The sequence below is a fragment of the Eschrichtius robustus genome, chromosome 3 (assembly GCF_028021215.1).
Source record: "Eschrichtius robustus isolate mEscRob2 chromosome 3, mEscRob2.pri, whole genome shotgun sequence".
In the NCBI taxonomy this organism is placed as follows: Eukaryota; Metazoa; Chordata; class Mammalia; order Artiodactyla; family Eschrichtiidae; genus Eschrichtius; species Eschrichtius robustus.
Window position 1 is genome coordinate 60,920,050 of NC_090826.1, and position 20,249 is coordinate 60,940,298.

At 35.9% G+C, this 20,249-nt stretch overlaps 1 protein-coding gene across 7 annotated transcripts in view; it reads left to right on the forward strand.

Moving 5' to 3' along the window:
* SRSF11 (serine and arginine rich splicing factor 11) overlaps window positions 1-20,249 on the forward strand; it is a 48,743-nt gene that overhangs the window by 2,049 nt on the left and 26,445 nt on the right. For 4 of the 7 annotated variants that reach the window (XM_068540095.1, XM_068540097.1, XM_068540098.1 and 1 more), the window contains exons 2-3: window positions 13,445-13,663; window positions 19,713-19,846. In XM_068540095.1, coding sequence (XP_068396196.1) covers window positions 13,467-13,663; window positions 19,713-19,846 — 331 coding nt within the window. In that variant the 5' untranslated portion in view covers window positions 13,445-13,466. Of the gene's footprint in view, window positions 1-13,227; window positions 13,245-13,441; window positions 13,664-19,712; window positions 19,847-20,249 lie in introns of those variants that run through there. The other 3 variants (XM_068540100.1, XM_068540101.1, XM_068540096.1) reach the window with 2 other exon arrangements.

A 20,249-nucleotide genomic window follows, 5' to 3' on the forward strand; every position in this document is an offset into this window, starting at 1 on the left:
CAGGAAAATCATGTTTCATCTCAAACTGATGCAAACTGAAAGCTTATCAACTTAATTGAGCTTCTTTATGAGAAAGTGTAGTTATATATAGTTATATTCGTGGGAATTAACACTGTATATTCATTGTATTACTTTCGAAAGAATGCATTAAAACAAAAAATCCGAACCTTTTTCAACATGAGCATTGAAGCTAAACTATTTGCTTTTTAAAAAAAAAAGATGGATTATTAAAATAATATGAAACGGATATCTCCTGTGTAGGGGCTGGAGACTACTGCATAGCTGCCATTTGTAACAGAATTTGCCTAGCTACTGTTTATTATATTCATTTTATTAAAGTATGGAAGGTTTCACTCTTCTAGCTTTGCTAAATGAAAACAGAAAGTGAAGAAACCAAAAATATATTGACCCTAAGAATTGTATCAACCAAAGGATGCTGTTCTGTTTCATAATGGAAAGTATGACTTATCAAAGTAAGACAGAGCAGCTTATCACCACCATTAAAATTTAATAAGGCATTTTAAAACATGGCTGTGTTATTCTTATGAACATTGCTACATGTTAAATATTTTCAAAGTTGAAAGCTACAGTTGGTAAGATGAATTTATTGTGGCAAAGGAAAATGGCATTAATTTGTGCAAATTTTTGAGCACATTTTTTTTTAATGTCATCAGGAGCAAAGTGAATTTGATTGCAGACATCTCTAGGAAGTTTTCTTTTTCTGTAAAATAGGAGATTTAGATTTAGCCTATACTGAATCAGTATAATGTTCACCTTTCAGAACATTGCCTTATCTGTGAGAACTGCTGTTTTATGCTAACGTTATTTATTGAGAGAACATTCTACTTTTTAACACTGTCATTATTGACTGGAGCTGTTTGACCTAACATGTATTGCTTATTAAGTATGCTTTGAGTTGAATTTTTTACATTCTCATATGCTTATTATTCAAAGTTTTCTTTCTATGTTTGTCCTTACTCTATAAATAAGTTGGTTTGAATTATCAAAATTGAGAGCAAAATTATATTGCACATGGACTCCTCGTGTTTTAAATATTCAACTTTAATGGTGCTTGTTACACATCTTTAGTTTCCTTTGAAAATTGCATTTTGCCCATTTGTTTTCCATTTAGGCTTATAACTGCCAACTTAAAAGTAGTCAGTAGAAAACATGCTGTTTCCTTGAAGGTAGTACATATTTTGCATATTTATTCATAGTTTCAAATGTGGCTTTGAATTGTATTTTGTTGTCATTGGAGCTTTGTGTGGTAATTTTTTCTGGAGACAGTGCATTTTATTTTAGATTATTTGTGCATCCTTTGTATGTTCCCTGTGCTTCCCTTTCTTACTTTTGAATCAGGAAGCAGTGAGCTTGCTCTAGGAGGTTTAATATTTGATATAAATGTTGTCTTCTATTTCTCTCTACTTTCAGTGTAAAAGAATTACAGTCCACTAGCTTTAGGAAAATATTTTTACTTTCCTCTTTTTTTTTTTTTTTTTTCTTTTTTTTTTTATTTCTGCGGTGTCTGTTGTAACTTCTCCTTTTTCATTTCTGATTTTATTGATTTGAGTCCTCTCCCTCTTTTTCTTGATGAGTCTGGCTAATGGCTTATCAATTTTGTTTATCTTCTCAAAGAACCAACTTTTAGTTTTATTGATCTTTGCTATTGTTTTCTTTGTTTCTATTTCATTTATTTCTGCTCTGATCTTTATGATTTCTTTCCTTCTGCTAACTTTGGGTTTTGTTTGTTCTTCTTTCTCTAGTTTCTTTAGGTGTAAGGTTAGATTGTTTACTTGAGATTTTTCTTGTTTCTTTAGGTAGGCTTGTATAGCTATAAACTTCCCTCTTAGAACCGCTTTTGCTGCATCCCATAGGTTTTGGGTCGTCGTGTTTTCATTGTCATTTGTCTCTAGGTATTTTTTGATTTCCTCTTTGATTTCTTCAGTGATCTCTTGGTTATTTAGTAACGTATTGTTTAGCCTCCATGTGTTTGTCTTTTTTACGTTTTTTTCCCTGTAATTCATTTCTAACCTCATCGCGTTGTGGTCAGAAAAGATGCTTGATATGATTTCAATTTTCTTAAATTTACTGAGGCTTGATTTGTGACCCAAGATGTGATCTATCCTGGAGAATGTTCCGTGCACACTTGAGAAGAACGTGTAATCTGCTGTTTTTGGATGGAATGTCCTATAAATATCAATTAAATCTATCTGGTCTATTGTGTCATTTAAAGCTTCTGTTTCCTTATTTATTTTCATTTTGGATGATCTGTCCATTGGTGTAAGTGAAGTGTTAAAGTCCCCCACTATTATTGTGTTACTGTCGATTTCCTCTTTTATAGCTGTTAGCAGTTGCCTTATGTATTGAGGTGCTCCTATGTTGGGTGCATATATATTTATAATTGTTATATCTTCTTCTTGGATTGATCCCTGGATCATTATGTAGTGTCCTTCCTTGTCTCTTGTAACATTCTTTATTTTAAAGTCTATTTTATCTGATATGAGTATAGCTACTCCAGCTTTCTTTTGATTTCCATTTGCATGGAATATCTTTTTCCATCCCCTCACTTTCAGTCTGTATGTGTCCCTAGGTCTAAAGTGGGTCTCTTGTAGACAGCATATATATGGGTCTTGTTTTTGTATCCATTCAGCCAGTCTATGTCTTTTGGTTGGGGCATTTAAACCATTCACGTTTAAGGTAATTATCGATATGTATGTTCCTATGACCATTTTCTTAATTGTTTTGGGTTTGTTTTTGTAGGTCCTTTTCTTCTCTTGTGTTTCCCACTTAGAGAAGTTCCTTTAGCATTTGTTGTAGAGCTGGTTTGGTGGTGCTGAATTCTCGTAGCTTTTGCTTGTCTGTAAAGCTTTTGATTTCTCCATCCAATCTAAATGAGATCCTTGCCGGGTAGAGTAATCTTGGTTGTAGGTTCTTCCCTTTCATCACTTTAAGTATATCATGCCACTCCCTTCTGGCTTGCAGAGTTTCTGCTGAGAAATCAGCTGTTAACCTTATGGGAGTTCCCTTGTATGTTATTTGTCGTTTTTCCCTTGCTGCTTTCAGTAATTTTTCTTTGTCTTTAATTTTTGCCACTTTGATTACTATGTGTCTCGGCGTGTTTCTCCTTGGGTTTATTCTGTATGGGACTCTCTGCGCTTCCTGGACTTGGGTGGCTATTTCCTTTCCCATGTTAGGGAAGTTTTTGACTATAATCTCTTCAAATATTTTCTCTGGTCCTTTCTCTCTCTCTTCTCCTTCTGGGACCCCTATAACGCGAATGTTGTTGCGTTTAATGTTGTCCCAGAGGTCTCTTAGGCTGTCTTCATTTCTTTTCATTCTTTTTTCTTTAGTCTGTTCCGCAGCAGTGAATTCCACCATTCTGTCTTCCAGGTCACTTATCCGTTCTTCTGCCTCAGTTATTCTGCTATTGATTCCTTCTAGTGTAGTTTTCATTTCAGTTATTGTATTGGTCATCTCTGTTTGTTTGTTCTTTAATTCTTCTAGGTCTTTGTTAATCATTTCTTGCATCTTCTCAATCTTTGCCTCCATTCTTATTCCGAGGTCCTGGATCATCTTCACTATCATTATTCTGAATTCTTTTTCTGGAAGGTTGCCTATCTCCACTTCATTTAGTTGTTTTTCTGGGGTTTTTTCTTGTTCCTTCATCTGGTACATAGCCCTCTGCCTTTTCATCTTCTCTATCTTTCTGTAACTGTGGTTTTTGGTCCACAGGCTGCAGGATTGTAGTTTTTCTTGCTTCTATTGTCTGCCCTCTGGTGGTTGAGGCTATCTACACTTTCCTCTTATAAAACGGCTTTTACATTGCTAATGTTTCTCACATGAAGTGGAAGAAGTAGTTTTTTTTTGTTTGTTGTTTTATCTGAATTACTTTTAGTTTTTTTTGTTTGTTTATAGTTTGTTAAAAAAAGCTAGAACACAGGTGGTGGTTGTAAAGCAGTCGCTTATGTCACTAAATAAAAAGCACTTATGGTATTATTTCTTTTTCTAAAATCAGCTGAAAATATTTCCCATTATCCCTAGTGATTCTTACTCCTAACATTTAATAGCTGTTTTCTTGATCGTTTTTCCAAGATTAATGTGTTGTGTGATTTCAAGTCTTAATTTTAACATCAATTGTATAGGTTTTATGAATTTGTTTAAAGTAGTAAAGTAATACAGAGATAAAATTAGGGCACCAAATCTGAGAATGTACTTCATAATACTATTCTTTCTTTGTGTTAACAGATACAAAACCACTATCAAATAAATCTGTTTAAAGAAAAATCATTTTAATCAAAATCCACTATTTTAAAATTTGACTTTATATCACCCCTGCCAACATTTTTATTCTATTGGATTTGGCTTGCCACTCCATTTGCTCAATACTTCAAAAGAGACATTAAATGATTATACATGGTAAATGTTCTATATAAGCAAACGTCCCCAACAGTTTTAATGAGACAAGATATGGCCCCTGAGACTTTATTCTTAGTACCAACTGAAGTTGATACGGGGGAAATAGTAATAATTTGATAGTTTGTTGACATTCACAATTGATAGATTTTTATTTAAAAATTTGATTGTTAAATTTGGAAGTGGAGTATTTATACTCACAATTGCAATTAAGAAAAATGTTAGCCTAACTTTCAAAATACCTTCAAGAGTGTCCACTACTTTTTTTCTACATCATTTTTTTTTCCATCCTTTAAAATATCACAGTTACATATACTTAAGTGATTTGAATGGTACTGTTATTGGGGGGGGTTGAAATACTAGTGAACGTTTAAATACTTGGTCTCCACAGTGCAAATCTGTGAACCCAGAGCTTTTGCTCTTCATCTTTGTAGAGATACATGTTTTGCACTCATCACTAAATTTATCTGCCGTTAATAAAGCTTTGATTTTTTTCCATTATAGAGCTGCTGACCTTTTTGCTTCTCTTTTGATTCCTCGTTTCCTAAAAAGTTACCTTTCCACCATCTCTTCCTTCTTTCACAATAATTATTTGATCAATGTCTCCACGTGCTTTAGACGTCAACATGAGCTAATTGTGGCTTGAAACTAACTGCAGTTCATAGTTAAAAGTGGCTGAGATGGAAATTGAAGGAAAAAAGCATTGTGGCCTTTCACTTTAGCGTGTATCAAAAATTCATACTGTTTTGTGTATTTACTAATATTTTGCTTTTTTTTTTTTAATCGGTGCTTTGGTTATTTGATAGTCTGTTGCTCCGACCCATGTCACAGTACTTTTAAGATTGATCAAGCATATGTGGAGTTGTTTGTCTTTTGAAAATTAGAATAGCAATCTTGCTCTAAAAATATGGAAAAGTAATTGAAGCCTTCCTAGAAAGAGTTTTCCATGAAGCATTTGTGTTTTATCAAAAAAGGAATGTTTTGTTTAGCTGTCATCTATCTACACATGCTATTGGTAAAGTGCTGCTTTAGGAACAAAATGAATATGAAAATCTGAAATCTGTCATCATGTTTCCATTGCAGCAGCCTCTTAAAGGAGAAGGAGCATCTAATAATAGTATACGTCACATGTTTACTACCACTTACGAAGTATTTTCACATTTGACGGTAATGCTCTAAGGTTAGACCAAAAGTATTATTGTTATTATTCATCTGTTGAAGAGAAGAGGAAGTGGAACACAGACTTTCTTGTAATGGTATATACCATTTGTTGAGTACCTATGTCCTGGGCACTGTGCTAGGTGTTTCGTATCCATAATATTTATAATCTTAAAAACTTTAAGTGGTATCATTATCTCCATTTTTCACATAAGGAAATTGAGGCTCACATTGCCTATTACAGTAGTTGAGAACATGCATAGGGGAATGGGAATGAGGGACTTCTACTTTTTTACACTCATATAGTTTTAATATTTTACATTTTGCGTTTATTATTTTATAATCTTTTTTTAAAAAAATATGCCACCAAAAGCCTATATTAAAATGTGGGATCTTAAGTAAGAAACTCCTCTCACTATATAAATTAACTCTTTTGATTCATATCTTTCATGTAAATGATGAAGTAGTAATAGTCCAAGATACTAGCCTAAAATAGAGTGATGGTATAAAATGGAACACAGTTGAGGTAAACATTTTTCAAACTGAAAGTTTTTAAATTGTAGATTAGGGATAATAATAGTAGTTGATATTTATGTTTTCTAAGCAATTGTATTCTCACTTCATCCAAAAAACAACCCAGTGAGTTGGACATTATTATTATCCTCATTGTTCAAATGAGGAAATTGAAGCACAAAGTAAAGAGCCAAAGATTGCAAATACCTTAATTGGTGGCAGAGCCCCTTTGGTTTGACTCTAGGCCTGCATTCTTAATCACTGTAGCACCTTTTAAGTGTTGTGAGGATTAAAGCACATTTTAAAAGCATTCAGTTAATGCAGATCCTCAAATTACTGAGTTTGAGTACACTTTCGGTTTTACCAGTTTCATAAGACTCTTTAGAAATAATTTTCCTTCATGATGAGAAAGTTAATTTTATAGCGTAAGGGGAAAAAGAGCTCAAATTGTGCAGATATCTAATTCCTTGATCAGGCAAAACTCTTTAGTATTAAAATGCTTGAAACTATTTACTTAGAATAAAGATACATGTAAGTACTGGATTTTTTTTTTTTTTAAGATTATGAAGCAGTCCCTGAAATGGCCTTTTCTCAGTTGAGACTAAAAAAATCTCATATAACATAGAGGATAGCAGTGAGTAGTCAGTACCTGGAGCTTTCCCCTCCAAATATGTCTGTTGACCCTATTCTATCCAAACGCCAATAAATCTGTTACAAATAAATTGATTGTGATTGTATGGACCACAGCTGAGAGTACTGTGCATCTGGCTATAGGCAACAGTATCCTAATACTCTAACTCCTTTTCTCTCTATGTTAATCATAAAAACAAACTTTGAAAAATGAAATGAAAAAATACAGATTTTTGCCTACAGTTTCAAGGTGTTCACAGACCCTATGCTGTCAGTTTTAAAATGCAGATATAGAATCTCTGCTATTGACAGACAATATAAGTTAACAAAACAAGTATTCGGAAGTAAGTAGACTTTTTCTGTTCTGGTGTGTGTCTGTCCATCCATCTGTCCATCAGCCCCCTAATACTAACTTATCCTTTAGTCTCTCCCCTTCATTTTAGATGGAGCAGAAAAGGGAGTGTGGGATTTACAATTATGATTTTAAAATAGATACTAATCATTATAGAATCATCTAATTAATAGGATTAGAAATAGAAGAGAAATACAATTATCTAATTTGTAGAAGAAGAAATACAGAACAGATCTGCAGGTAAGTTTGTGTTTTTTTAAGTTATGGTTTGTAAGCAGCAATTTATTTCCCATGTTTTTCTTACTGCTTTCTATAGCTCTGGGGGGAAAATGTATAGCCAAATACTTTGAGAGTTTCTCAACCAAACTTCCTTGTAAATCTAACAAATGCATTCCTGCCTTCATTCACCAAGCCTTTGTTGAGTAGATTGTGTTAAAGCTTCTAGCACACAGATGATACTCAGTAAGTTTTTGTCAAATGCTTACTTTGTTCCAGTAAAATATTGTTGGATATCAGAAACACAGAGATGAATACATTGCCTTCCCTGTCCTCAAAAAGTATATTTGGTAGAGGGAAAGAGCTGTCTAACAACTAATTTGGTAAAAGACCTGTTGCTGGTGCAGATTTGCAAAATTGTGTCAATTTACGGCAGCGGTCCCCAACCTTTTTGGTATCAGGGACCGGTTTCATGGAAGACAGTTTTTCCACAGACCGGGGGGGCGGGGGATGGGGAGGGTGGGGTGGGGGGGAGGGGTGGTTTCGGGATGATTCAAGCACATTACATTTATTGTGCACTTTATTTCTATTATTATTACATTGTAATATATAAGGAAATAATTATACAACTCACCATAATGCAGAATCAGTGGGACCCCTGAGCTTGTTTTCCTGCAACTAGGTGGTCCCATCTGGGGGTGATGGGAGACAGTGACACCTGAAGTATGTTGCTTATGTCCAGTCTACTCTGTAAGATGCAGCTTAATTGTCACTTGCCACTCACTGATAGGTTTTGATATGAGTCTGCAAGCAATCGATGTATTATGATCTCTGTGCAGTCAAACCTCTCTGCTAATGATAATCTGTATTTGCAGCCACTCCCCAGCGCTAGCATCACGGCCTCAGCTCCACCTCAGATCATCAGGCATTAGATCCTCATAAGGAACACGCAACCTAGATCCTTCGCATGCGCAGTTCACAGTAGGGTTTGCACTCCTATGAGAATCTAATGCCATGGCTGATCTGACAGGAGGCGGAGCTCAGGTGGTAATGCGAACAATGGGGAGCGGCTGTAAATACAGATGAAGCTTCGCTCCCTTGCCCACTGCTCACCTCCTGCTGTGCAGCCCAGTTCCTAACAGGCCGTGGACCCATAGCGGTCGTGGCCTGGGGATTGGGGACCCCTGATTTAGAGGACTCTACAATCTTTTCCAATAGTGTGAACAAAGGTGGCTAACAGTAACAGGTAAGTTGACTTACCCAACTGGGAACATGGTGTCCAGTGGGTAGAGTTATTGTACATACCTATGGCTATTCTATCTTTTAATTAAAGAATTTCCATCTAAATACATGAGGTCTTTTTCTTTTCCTTAGAAATATCTTTATTGCAATTGTTCTTTTTCCCAGTTTTATTGAGATATAATTGACATACAGCACTGTATAAGTTTTAAGTGTACAGCATCACAATTTTACTTACCTATATCTTGAAATGATTACAACAAAGTTAGTTAATATCCATCATCACATATAGATAGAAAATAAAAGAAAAAGAAAAAAAAACTTTTTCCTTGTGATGAGAATGCTTAGAATTTATTCTCTCAGCAACTTTCGTATATATCATACAGTATTGTTAAGTATACCTATCTCATACATTATATCGCAAGTACTTATTTATCTTATAACTGGAAGTTTGTACCACTTGACCACCTTCTTCTCATTCTCCCTCCCCTCACCCCCACCTCTGATAACCACAGATCTGATCTCTTTTTCTGTGAGTTTGGTTTTGTTTCTTTGTTTTTTAGATATAACTTCTTTATCTATTCATCCATTGATGGACACTTTCCATGTCTTGGTTATTGTATATAATGCTGCTATGAACATGGGGATACAGACATCTCAACATGGTGTTTCCGTTTCCATAGTGGCTGCACCAACTTACATTCTTACCAGTAGTGCACAAGGGTTCCCTTTTCTCCACATCCTCCTCAACTTTTGTTATCTCTTGCCTTTTTGATGCTAGTCATTCTAACAGATGTGAGGTGTTTTGGAGTTCCCTGTATATTTTAGATATTAACCCCTTATCAGATATATGGTTTGTACATATTTTCTCCTATTCCATAGGTTGTCTTTTCATTTTATTGATGGTTTTCTTTGCTGTACAGAAGCTTTTTAGTTTGATGTAGTCCCACTTGTTTATTTTTAATTTTGTTGCTTATGCTTTCGACGTTCAAAATATCGTTCCCAAGTCCTACATCAGGGAACTTTTTTCCTATGTTTTCTTCTAGGAGTTTTATTGCTTCAGGTGTTACATTTAAGTCTTTAGTCCATTTCAAATTAATTTTTGTGAGTGGTGTAAGATAGGGGTGTAATTTCATTCTTTTATACATGAGATCTTTTAGGACCTTGATACTGGAAAGAACTAAAGCTTGTTCATTATGACTGATAGGATTGGTACTGTTTTGAGGATTTGCATAAAGTATTATTTTCTAATATTCTTTGAGAGATTTTCTTTCCAATATCAAGCACCTCTTTAAATTTTTCTTAGTGTGGTGGTAGCAGCAGTTCCCCACCTGTGAGCCATAGGGCACTACTATGGGGAGTCTTATTTTTCATATTTCAAAAGCCTATCAGAAATTATGCACTATAATATGCATGTATAGGCCAAACATGACTAATAGGCCATAATATGACTAAAGAGGCCAAAATGACAGGTTACTTTTTGCTTTGGAAATAGCATCAACCATTAGTAAGATTGGTAATAATCTTCATTCAAATATAACTGGAAGCCTTCCCAAACCCACTCCCAAAAGTGAGCAGTGGCTCTTCCCTATGCATGCTTCTTTCACTTCACTTTCCAAATGATACTGACAGGATTTTCTTATAAGTCTCTCTCTGAAATATAAACTGTAAAGCATTTAATCAACAAAGAAAATGGTCTTCCTACTTTCCTTGAAAGCTTCAAACTTGTTCTCACCCTGAGTACCTTTCTAATTGGCTATTTCCTCTGCTTGGATTGCTCTTCTGCCAGAAATTCAAATGGCTTGCTTCCTCCTTTTAATAAAGTTTCAGCTCAGATAACACCTTCTCCCCCATCTCCTATCCTGGTTTATTTTCATCACAGCACATTACTCCCTTACGTCTTTGTTTTTGTATTGAGAGTTTGCCATACCGAACCTGGCGTTTCATGAGATGAGGAACATTGCCTATCTTTTGTCTCTGCTGTATTTCTAGGGGCTAGGAAAATCCTGAAACATAGCAGGGGCATAATAATATTTGAAGGAATTTGTGAGGCTTTTTTTTTTTTTTTTAACATTTTCATGATACTGGGGTTAAAGTAAATAAGACAGGCATGATACTTGTCTCCAGGTTCTGTACTTTTTATAGTCTTGTTTAATTGGGAGCCTAAATAAACCTAAAGTGATTTAATACTAGTATAGATTGGATATATTTATTTGCTTTCCTATGTTATTTGCCTTTAGCTATTTCATTTCTATGGGAAACAGACAATAATAACACAAAATAGTTACTTAGTTATTTAATCTATTTATTAGACCTAAAAGGATCTTCAAAATTATGATTCAGCTCCTCACTCAGCTTCTGACTGAAGTAGGTTCTTAGAAGTGAAGTGAAATTTCCTCAAATCACACTTAATTAATAACAAGGTAGTATTTTATTTTAAGCCAGTCTTCTGGCTGTAAGTCCAGTATTTTTTTTTTTTTAAGCTGCTAGATGATTTGAAAATAAAATATTCAGAAATCCTCCTTAATAGAACGATTCTTTTTTTTGCCACTGTTTCTCCATATGGAAGCACCATCTATTTGTGTGTTCAGTAAGTTTTTATGTATAACCTGGTTTCTGAGGACTTAAAATTTATCTTATCACAGAACTATGTTTTTCTTTGGCTTGAATTTGTAATTTTAATTATGTAATATGTCAAACATACAGAAAAGTGTGGAATAATAGAAAAGATTTCTGTGTATCCACCCCAGAGAATAAAAAGATATTAACATTAAAAAAAAAAAAAAAAAAAGACAGGCATGAACCCTGCCCCTGAATTATTTGCCCTTTTGTCATAGAACATTGTAGCCACTTCTAATAAGAATTAAATGTATCAAGTGACAAAACTGAAACAATTTAGTAAGGTGTTTGATGCCATTTATTCAAAGGAAAACAATCCATGGATTGGGAGAGTACAGTGCCTGGCAAGCATGGAGCATTCTTCACAAGGGATTTTGGGCAAGAGGGAGTTTTATAAAGAATTAGAAGAAGCATTGGCCAAGAGATGGAGAATTTCTTCATAAGGCTAGCAGGTCCTATTTTCTAGGGCAAGGTAATCTAGCTAAAACTGAGTTGGAAGATTGCGATTTGCTATGTTAAGTTTCTTTGGCAGGTGTTTCCTGTAAGTGCTGGCTGACTTAGGTTTAGATTTGTTACATGGGCTGGGCTACTGTGGCGGCCTCCATTTTGTGGGTACTGATATACTAATTTATCAAACTGTTAAGAATCTGTATTTGGCAGTTACATATGTCTGATTCAAAATAAGAAAATTAATTATCTGGCATCTTTTATATTCACAGATATGCATTTATGAATGACATGCAATTAATTGTAATTTGTAATTTTGCTAGGCTTATATTCAACCTACCCATCCCTTTGTATAAGAACTAGCAGAAATGATGTAACTAGTAAGAAAACCTAGCCAATTGGCTCTACATCAAAATCTCAGTAACTTTAGTTTCTAATCTCTAACAAATTACGCTCTCAGTTGCATTATTCCATAGAAGTATTTACTAAAGAAAATATTGTATAAGTCCTCAGATTTTGGCCTCCAGAAATATTTAGGATCAAGTAAATTTTTAACAATTGTCTTAGAATAAATGACAGTCATTAAGACATATTTGTGCATGTGTTCAACACATTTATTGGGCATTGACTGTGACAGACATTGTGCTAGGTCCTAAACTGACCCAGAAAACTCAGAGCTTTGTGGGGGACATGTCAGTATAACAAATACATATACCTCTGTGTTGAGTGGAGAGAAGGAAACCCTAACTGCTTGCAGAAGTTGTGTCAGTGAGGCAAGGAAGGCCCTATGGGGGATAGCAGTTAGATAAAATTAGGGAGGTCATTAATAATTTGTGTAAAGGCACTGTGAAATAAAAGATTTTGTCAGGTTTGGGAACTGCAAGTCATTGGATAACACTGGATGAAAGTGGGAGAATAATTCACATGAGCTTGAAAAATTAGGCAAGGATCTTTTTATGATCAAAAGCTTCAAAATTATTTTAAGCAAGAATATGCATGTAAAGCAGGTTTTTCTGTAGAAATTTTAGATCACATACTTGTACATATTCAGGTACTGTAAAATGTTCTTTAAAAAAGTGAATTTGTATCGCTTCTCGGCCTTTTGGCTAAGATCAAGTGTAAAAGAGTGAATTTGTGAAATTAGCTTATAAAGCACTAGTGAGTGTAACATTAAAATATCTTTTTTCTGAAGATTTTAGTGGGAAAGCAAATTCGTCACAAATTCAGGGTTACAAAGATGTGTGTAAAGATTTAGAAAATTTTATAGTGGTAGGGAGGAAAATCTTGATAGCTAGGGTGTAAATTTCATTAGTAACTGGACAGATCTGTAGAAGATACTCTGTACAAAGAAAGAAATATCGTGGGCATTTTTAATAAGAATAGTTGCTAAAGTATGCATGCAGTTTTTTGCCGGGGAGTGGAGGCTTGCTTTAAAAAAAAAAAAGTTAACGCCTTCCACTTTTCTTGTCTTTAAAAGAAAAAAGGGAGCCGAGAGGGATGGAGATAACTCCTTTCACTAGACCGCGGTGCCTCTCGCGTTTCTCCGGTTGTGAGTGAGGCTTGCTGGGCCGGCACGGGGCGGAGCCGATGATGACGCGCCCTTGCGCCGCAAGGCATTGTGGGGAGCTCGGGCCGCGAGTAAGGTGGTTGGAGCGAGGTGGGGGCGGCCGTTTGTTTTCTCGTGGTCTCGAGCTCGCGCGGTCTTTTCGTTCCCCGCGGCGACCGGCGGGGCGGAGAAACGGCGGCGACGGCAGCAGCGGCTGCGGTTTCGGACACCGTCCTGTCCCCTCTTCGGCGAACCGGTTCCTCTTCCCCCTCCCTCTCACTGTTTGTTGTGTGTTTGATGTGTTAAAGCAGGAGCGAGTACGCGAGCAGCGCCATGAGCAACACTACCATCGTCCCCAGCACTGCGGGCCCGGGCCCCAGCGGCGGGCCGGGGGGCGGAGGCGGCGGCGGAGGCGGCGGCACCGAGGTAATCCAGGTGACTAATGTCTCCCCGAGCGCTAGCTCTGAGCAGATGCGGACCCTCTTCGGTTTCCTAGGGAAGATCGACGAACTGCGCCTCTTCCCGCCTGAGTGAGTATCGTCCACCATCACGGTTTTTGCTAACTCCTGCTCAGCCTGGGCCTAACGCACAGCATTTCCTGCAGGCCGTTGTTCATTCTTCCCTGGGCTAGGCTGCTTTAGTTGAGGTTGCCTATTGCGTTTACTTATGCAAGCAATCTGTGCATTAGGCCTAATAATAATGCAGAGAGGCAGGGCCAGGGTTTGGGGGATTAGGAGACGCTTCTAATTTTGGGGTTTTTTTTTTTTTTTCTTTTTCCTTAAATTGTGCCAGCGTGGTCGTTCTTTGGGCACTTAAATCAAGACAAACTGCCCACTTGATGTATTTTGTATATAGGTTAATCTCTTTATAAAAAACAAATGTTTGAATTTTTTGGAAAGTAACAAAAATATTCATTTCTATGTTAATTTGATATTGAACTTTATAGGCTGTTGTTCACTTAATGCTAAATATTGTTTTTCAGTGATTCTGGCCCAGTGAACATAATTCAGAGTTAATACTCGTTTGGACAATTAATTCAGTGAGCCTGAGTAGTTTTTAAAATGAGAAAATGAGTTATAGCTGAAATCTTGGGTTTTCCTTTGTTTAAATAATGTATGTATTTATATTTCAGAATTGTTCTTCAGAAGGAATTCTGTAGAATGTTAAATTTTTTAATTTGGAGTATATGGTTTTTGTTTTTATCCTACAGTCTCATTTCTTATTTGTATCACAAAAGTATTGAATGAGTGCAGTAATTGTAAAGAAAAAAAATAAGCTCTGACAAAATGTGGTAAATATTAGAGCAAAAATTTGAAATAATAAAAGAGTCCAGTGCTCTTTGGGAAGAGTGAAAATTCAGATTTTACTGTCAGTGGGTACTCAGTACCCGCTGTACCATAAGAGTTTTATGATGTCACTTAAGTACTAAACAGGAAATTGGAATCCTCAAGGAATCCACGGTTGTGGATGTAATAAATCGTTAACCTCTGTACACTTTTCTAAAATAATTAATGGAAGTTGATCATACTGCGGTATTTAAGTATTACTGTATTTCATCACTCTCTACTTGAAGTATTTTCAGATGATTATTAGTGTTTGCAAGTGTTGTGTTGTCTTTAATTTTGAGGGAATATACATGTGGAGGGAGATTTCAGAGTAATTTACATGAAGTGTAGACATCTAGGAACAAACATGTTTTTGTTACAGTTATTTTGAACAGAAATTTGCTTTGACAGTGAAGGACAAATAGCTTTCATAATAGGGACTTATAGATGCTTTGCTGTTATTTTCTCACAACATACCCTTTATTAAATTGTTAGTAAAATTAATAAACAGTAAAATGGCAGAAAATAAAAGTGACACATCTGATTATTATCAATGACTTGATTGTAATCTTTTTGTTTCTCAAAGTATGTGAGATACTGGACTTATTTATGAAAAAATTATTTCTGGTCCAGCAAGTCATTAAGAACTTTTTTGTAGTTGCTGACTGTAAAATGCTTTTATTTTGAAGGTGTTCTTTTTATGATACTTTTATAAAAAGATGACAAAGAAGTGTGGGATGTTTACTGGATCTTTTACCTAATGCATGGTCCATATCTTAGAGGGAGTCATGATGGAACAGTCTGGCTTTTGATTTGTAGTCAAAGGAGTGGTTCCATCATAACCAGGAGAGTTTTGTGTACCAGGTAACATGATCTGGGGTGCTATGCATTAAGAGGATTCTTTCCCCTATATTGGGAGGAATAGATAAATACTGACACATTTTTGCTTTTTGACTCTTTCATATATGCTCCCACATACAGATCATTTTCTCTTCTGAAAATGTATAAGGTAACAATATAGTGAATGTTACGTTGCCTAGTGGCTTTTCCAGTTTGAATAGTGTGAATGTAGATGCTTACTTTTGTTCATTTAACGTTGTTTTTGTTGTTTTTTTTTAACTAAGCTTCGGTAGCTAATCTGACCTGCACAATTTGGAAATACTTTATTGACAATTTCTTTAAGCTCGCTACAGTTTTCAACAGTAGCTTGCTGGGGATAATGTGCTATGGAGTCCCTAGCAGTCTAAAAGGGGTTCATCATTCCAAAAATACTACAAAAATTTACCCTTATTCGTAGAATAAGATTGAATGACTCGGATCACTTAAAATTCTATTGATTGTAAACACATTTGGTGTTTGTTTTTTTTTTTTTTTTCTTTTAATGGGTATGTGTGTATTTCTCCCAAAAGGTATTCTTATCCACCTGGAACTCTTATCCTAGATATGCCTGTGACAGGCTTGCTTTCTGTTGTTGCTCAAATGTCACCTAATCACACTATATAAAAATACAACACCCCTGCTCCCTGCCTTCTCTATTCAGTTTAACTGCTTTTTCTGTGTAGCACCATTCACCAACTTACAAGTTTAACTTCCTCCCTCTTCTAGAATGAGGTCCCTTGGGGTCATCAACATCACCCTAGGGGCATTTTTAAAGAACTTAGATGACTGAGCCCCAACCCACACCTGCTGAAACTAATTTCAGTTCTAAATGCCTGTTTGGGGGAAAAATTCCTAGGATCTGGGATTATGCCAGACATTTCACTGACAACCTCCTCAAGAAGGTGTCTCCCTTTGTTTCATTGTTGAACCATCTATTTCTTGGTTATTTTAAGCCAGAAATTGCTGGCTTATAATTTCACCCAGTGATAATACAATCTCTCTTCACAGGAAATAGTATTCTATCCCTCTCTTCAGTATGATAGCCCTACCTACAGCTATCTGAAAGCATCTGTCAGTGTTCCCTCATTCTTCCTTTTTAAAAGAAAACGTTACTTTGATTCTGGTTTTTCTTAAAATGAATATTGAAAATTCAACATGGTTTGTCTCTTGTATGCTAAATGCTTTCCTATTTTATCTTGCTCAGTCCTTACATATTCAGAAGAAGAAGGTATTTTACCCTGTTTTACAAATGAGTGAACTGAAATTCACATATGTTCTGTATACGCAAGCCCCTCTACTAGTGTCAGAACTATTATTCGAACCCCAATGTTCTGATTCTTTTTTGCCACTTGATCAGGATTTCCTTGATTTAGCCAAACAACTTGTGAGTGGAATCATTCTTTTACGCCTAGTAGGTGTTCTTCAAATGTTTGATTTTAGTGGGATTTCAGAGTGGAGAATGTAACAGGAGTCCTTACCAGGTAGTGATCCTTGAGACGAATATGCCAGTTACGCAGTAACTGAAGGCTACTTAAAACACTGCAGATAAATTCATTACTAACTTTTCAGCGACCAAAAAGAGATACTTTAATGATCATATAAGTAACTTAGTATAGTTAGGTAAGGGAAAGAACATAGTTTACCTTTTAAAAATTTTTAAATAAATGCAACAATTTACTGTATTTCTTTAGAACTGGATAAGAGCACATGATGGAAAGGGCATATGAGGTCAACAGAGTTGTTAACTTTGCCACACACTTGCTGTTTTGCAGGGTTTAGGAGATGCTTTGTTCATAAGCTCAAAATTCTCTGCTCAGAAATGGTTAGCCCAGTATTAAGTTGGGGGCTGAAAGAACTTCTGACCCAAACCAGCAGTACTACTTTAGCAGGCACAAATATAAGCTGCGGATCTTGTTGAGAATCAGAGCCTTCCTGTAAAAAAAAAAAGGGATTCTCAGATTCAGTGGGCTTGAGATGGAAAAGAGTAATCTGAATTTTATGTGTGCATCTCAGAAGATTCTGAAACAACCCTTAGAGGTCACTTAAGAAAGTAGAGACAATACCACCACCAATCTTGCTCCTCAGTTCTTTTCAGCTGCACTGCCTCTTCTATATTAATTATTAAAGATAAGGAGTAAAGACAGTCTTATTTGTAGCAGTGGTACTTGCACAAAATTCTAGGGTATGAAAATTAATTTCCAGTATCAATTCTTTATCTTAACATCTCTTTTATTAATTTTAACTGAGAAAGTATGACAGTATGCTTGTGGGACCAAATAGCAGTGGTTTTAAACAAGACCATTTAAAGTGGAGAGAAATTAATTATTTGTCCTTCTGAGTTGTCTTACTGTGACTGTCTTTTCCGTGATATTTAAATTGTTTGTATTTTGTCTTTACTTCACCACCACTTACAGGTTTGATATAGCCAAATAATGTTGCACAGACGTGAGTGGATAGAAAAAATGTGAATTATTTAAGATCGCCAAGTAAATGGAAATACATTGGGAGCATGTAGGCATACTTTCCTAATTTTTTTTTTAATTTTATTTATTTTTTGGCTGTGTTGGATCTCTGTTGCTGCGCGTGGGCTTTCTCTAGTTGCGGCGAGCGGGGGCTACTCATTGTTGCGGTGCGCAGGCTTCTCATTGCGGTGGCTTCTCTTGTTGCGGAACACGGGCTCTAGGCGCCCAAGCTTCAGTAGTTGTGGCTCGCGGGCTCTAGAGCACAGGCTCAGCAGTTGTGGTGCACGGGCTTAGTTGCTCCGTGGCATGTGGGATCTTCCCCGGATCAGGGCTTGAACCCATGTCCCCTGCATTGGCAGGCGGATTCTTAACCACTGTGCCACCAGGGAAGCCCCCTACTTTTTTTAAAAGAAGTGTTATGTTTATATTCTTTAAGAACCTAATATTTGATAGTCATTATCTTTTTCTTTTAGTTAAATGACAATAGATGGTATCAAGGAAATGGTAGAGGTCACTTTTCAAGAAATTTAAGTGCTTACTACCTGCCAAGGCATTGTGTTAGATGTTAAGAACATAAAATGATAGCGTTTAAAGAGCTTTTTAATTTAGTGGTAACAATGTGGATGTCAGAAAAGAAATAGGAAGAGCTATATAGCTTTGGTACTAAAACTAATGAAACAGCATTCTTTTCAGTATACTGGGTGCAACATTGTTAATTTAGACCAGTGATGCTTTACACTAAAAAAACATTGTATCCTTTCAAAAACATTTTGCAGTAAACTTCTGTAACAAGATGGCCTAAGTCCATTTCGATATCTGTGATACATACATTGACAGCTTTGCTTTGAACCTATCTTTACCCAGGGTGCATATTAAAATCGTCAGGGAGAATTAAAATAAAGAAGGCAGCACTCAGTACTTCAGTTCATCAGAGATCTTGGTGTAATTGTAGTTCCGCACCCCCACCCCCCACTCCCGCCATGATTCTAATATAAACCAGGGATGAGATGATTACTACTGTCTTAGGGTATTGATTTTCAAATAGCTTTTGGTTTGGTGTTAAGGCAACCCCTGCCTTTGTTTATTTAATCTTTCCCTTTCACAGAGTTTAGTGGCAGAAATTTAACCATCTTATATTTTTAAAAAACAACAAAAACTCTGCTCTTTTTCTAATCTTATCTTACTTAGACCTCCCATTGCTTGCACCTTAGCAACTTGTTTTTGTTTTATATAAGAATGCAATTGCCGAGGAGAGTGACTCTTTGCTTATTGAAATTTTGCCTAATTGGGGGGCGGGGTGTAGTATTACTACCATGTGTGCTTAATTTTCTTTTTTTCTGTGAAAGTGCTCTAGTGGGAGAGCCTTAACTATTTATAATGCCTGGGAGTTTTAATATGCTGTAGGTTTAAGAGGACAGGGCATTTAGTGGCAGATCAAGAAAACTCATTGTCACATAGATGTACTTTACCACAATATTCGTTTGTCCCTAAAATGGAAAGGTTTTGTTTTTAACTCCGAAAAGTTAGACATAATGAAAAGTTTTCTAAGCCAAAACAAATTACTTGTTACCTGTATTTTTAAATGGCTGGTATTGTTATTATGAAATAAATGTTGACATTTTTGTGACCTGTTCAAACTCTGAGACTTTATAGTTTCAAGCTGTTTGTAACTTGATGCATTGTAAATTTAAACAGTGATTGTTTTTGTGTAGGTGCAGTTTGCTACAGTCAGTTCTGTGGGTAGTACTTTATTGGAAATGTCACGTATTTTTGAACTGGTTAACTAAATGTGTGCAGTTATGTATTTTTATCTGCCTCTTTTACTTTTGGAATGCAAGTGTCGTTTGTGAATCATTCATTTCTGTTTTAGCTGATATTTTTCTCTCCTTTTATGTTATCTGTTTATTTTTTAGTGATTCGCCTTTGCCAGTCTCATCCCGAGTCTGCTTTGTTAAGTTCCATGATCCGGACTCAGCAGTTGTGGCACAGCATCTGACAAACACTGTATTCGTTGACAGAGCTTTGATAGTCGTACCATATGCAGAAGGTTTGTGCTTTGTTTAACTTACCTATGTGGGCATCCTATGATGACCATCTACCTCAGTGTAGTTTTAGAGTGAGCATTAGTAGCATGTTAAAAATCTAAGCTATTAACATTTTGAAACCCTTGTTATACTGTGGTCCATATTTTTACTTGAAGGCTTTCTTTTTAACTTAAAAATTCAAAATCAGGTCTGTTTGTATAAGATATTTAACCTTTTGAATTATTTTAAAGCATTTTCAAGTTCATTAAAACCATATCCCTAATATCTACTTAGTTAATTTAATGTTGTTTTATGAAAAAGTCCTGAAGGTGAACAGTTCACGCCATGCATATTTACACAGAAACCTTCAAATAAATGCATGATGTTGTTTCTGTTTTGAATAAATGTGACCAGGTTGGTTTTATT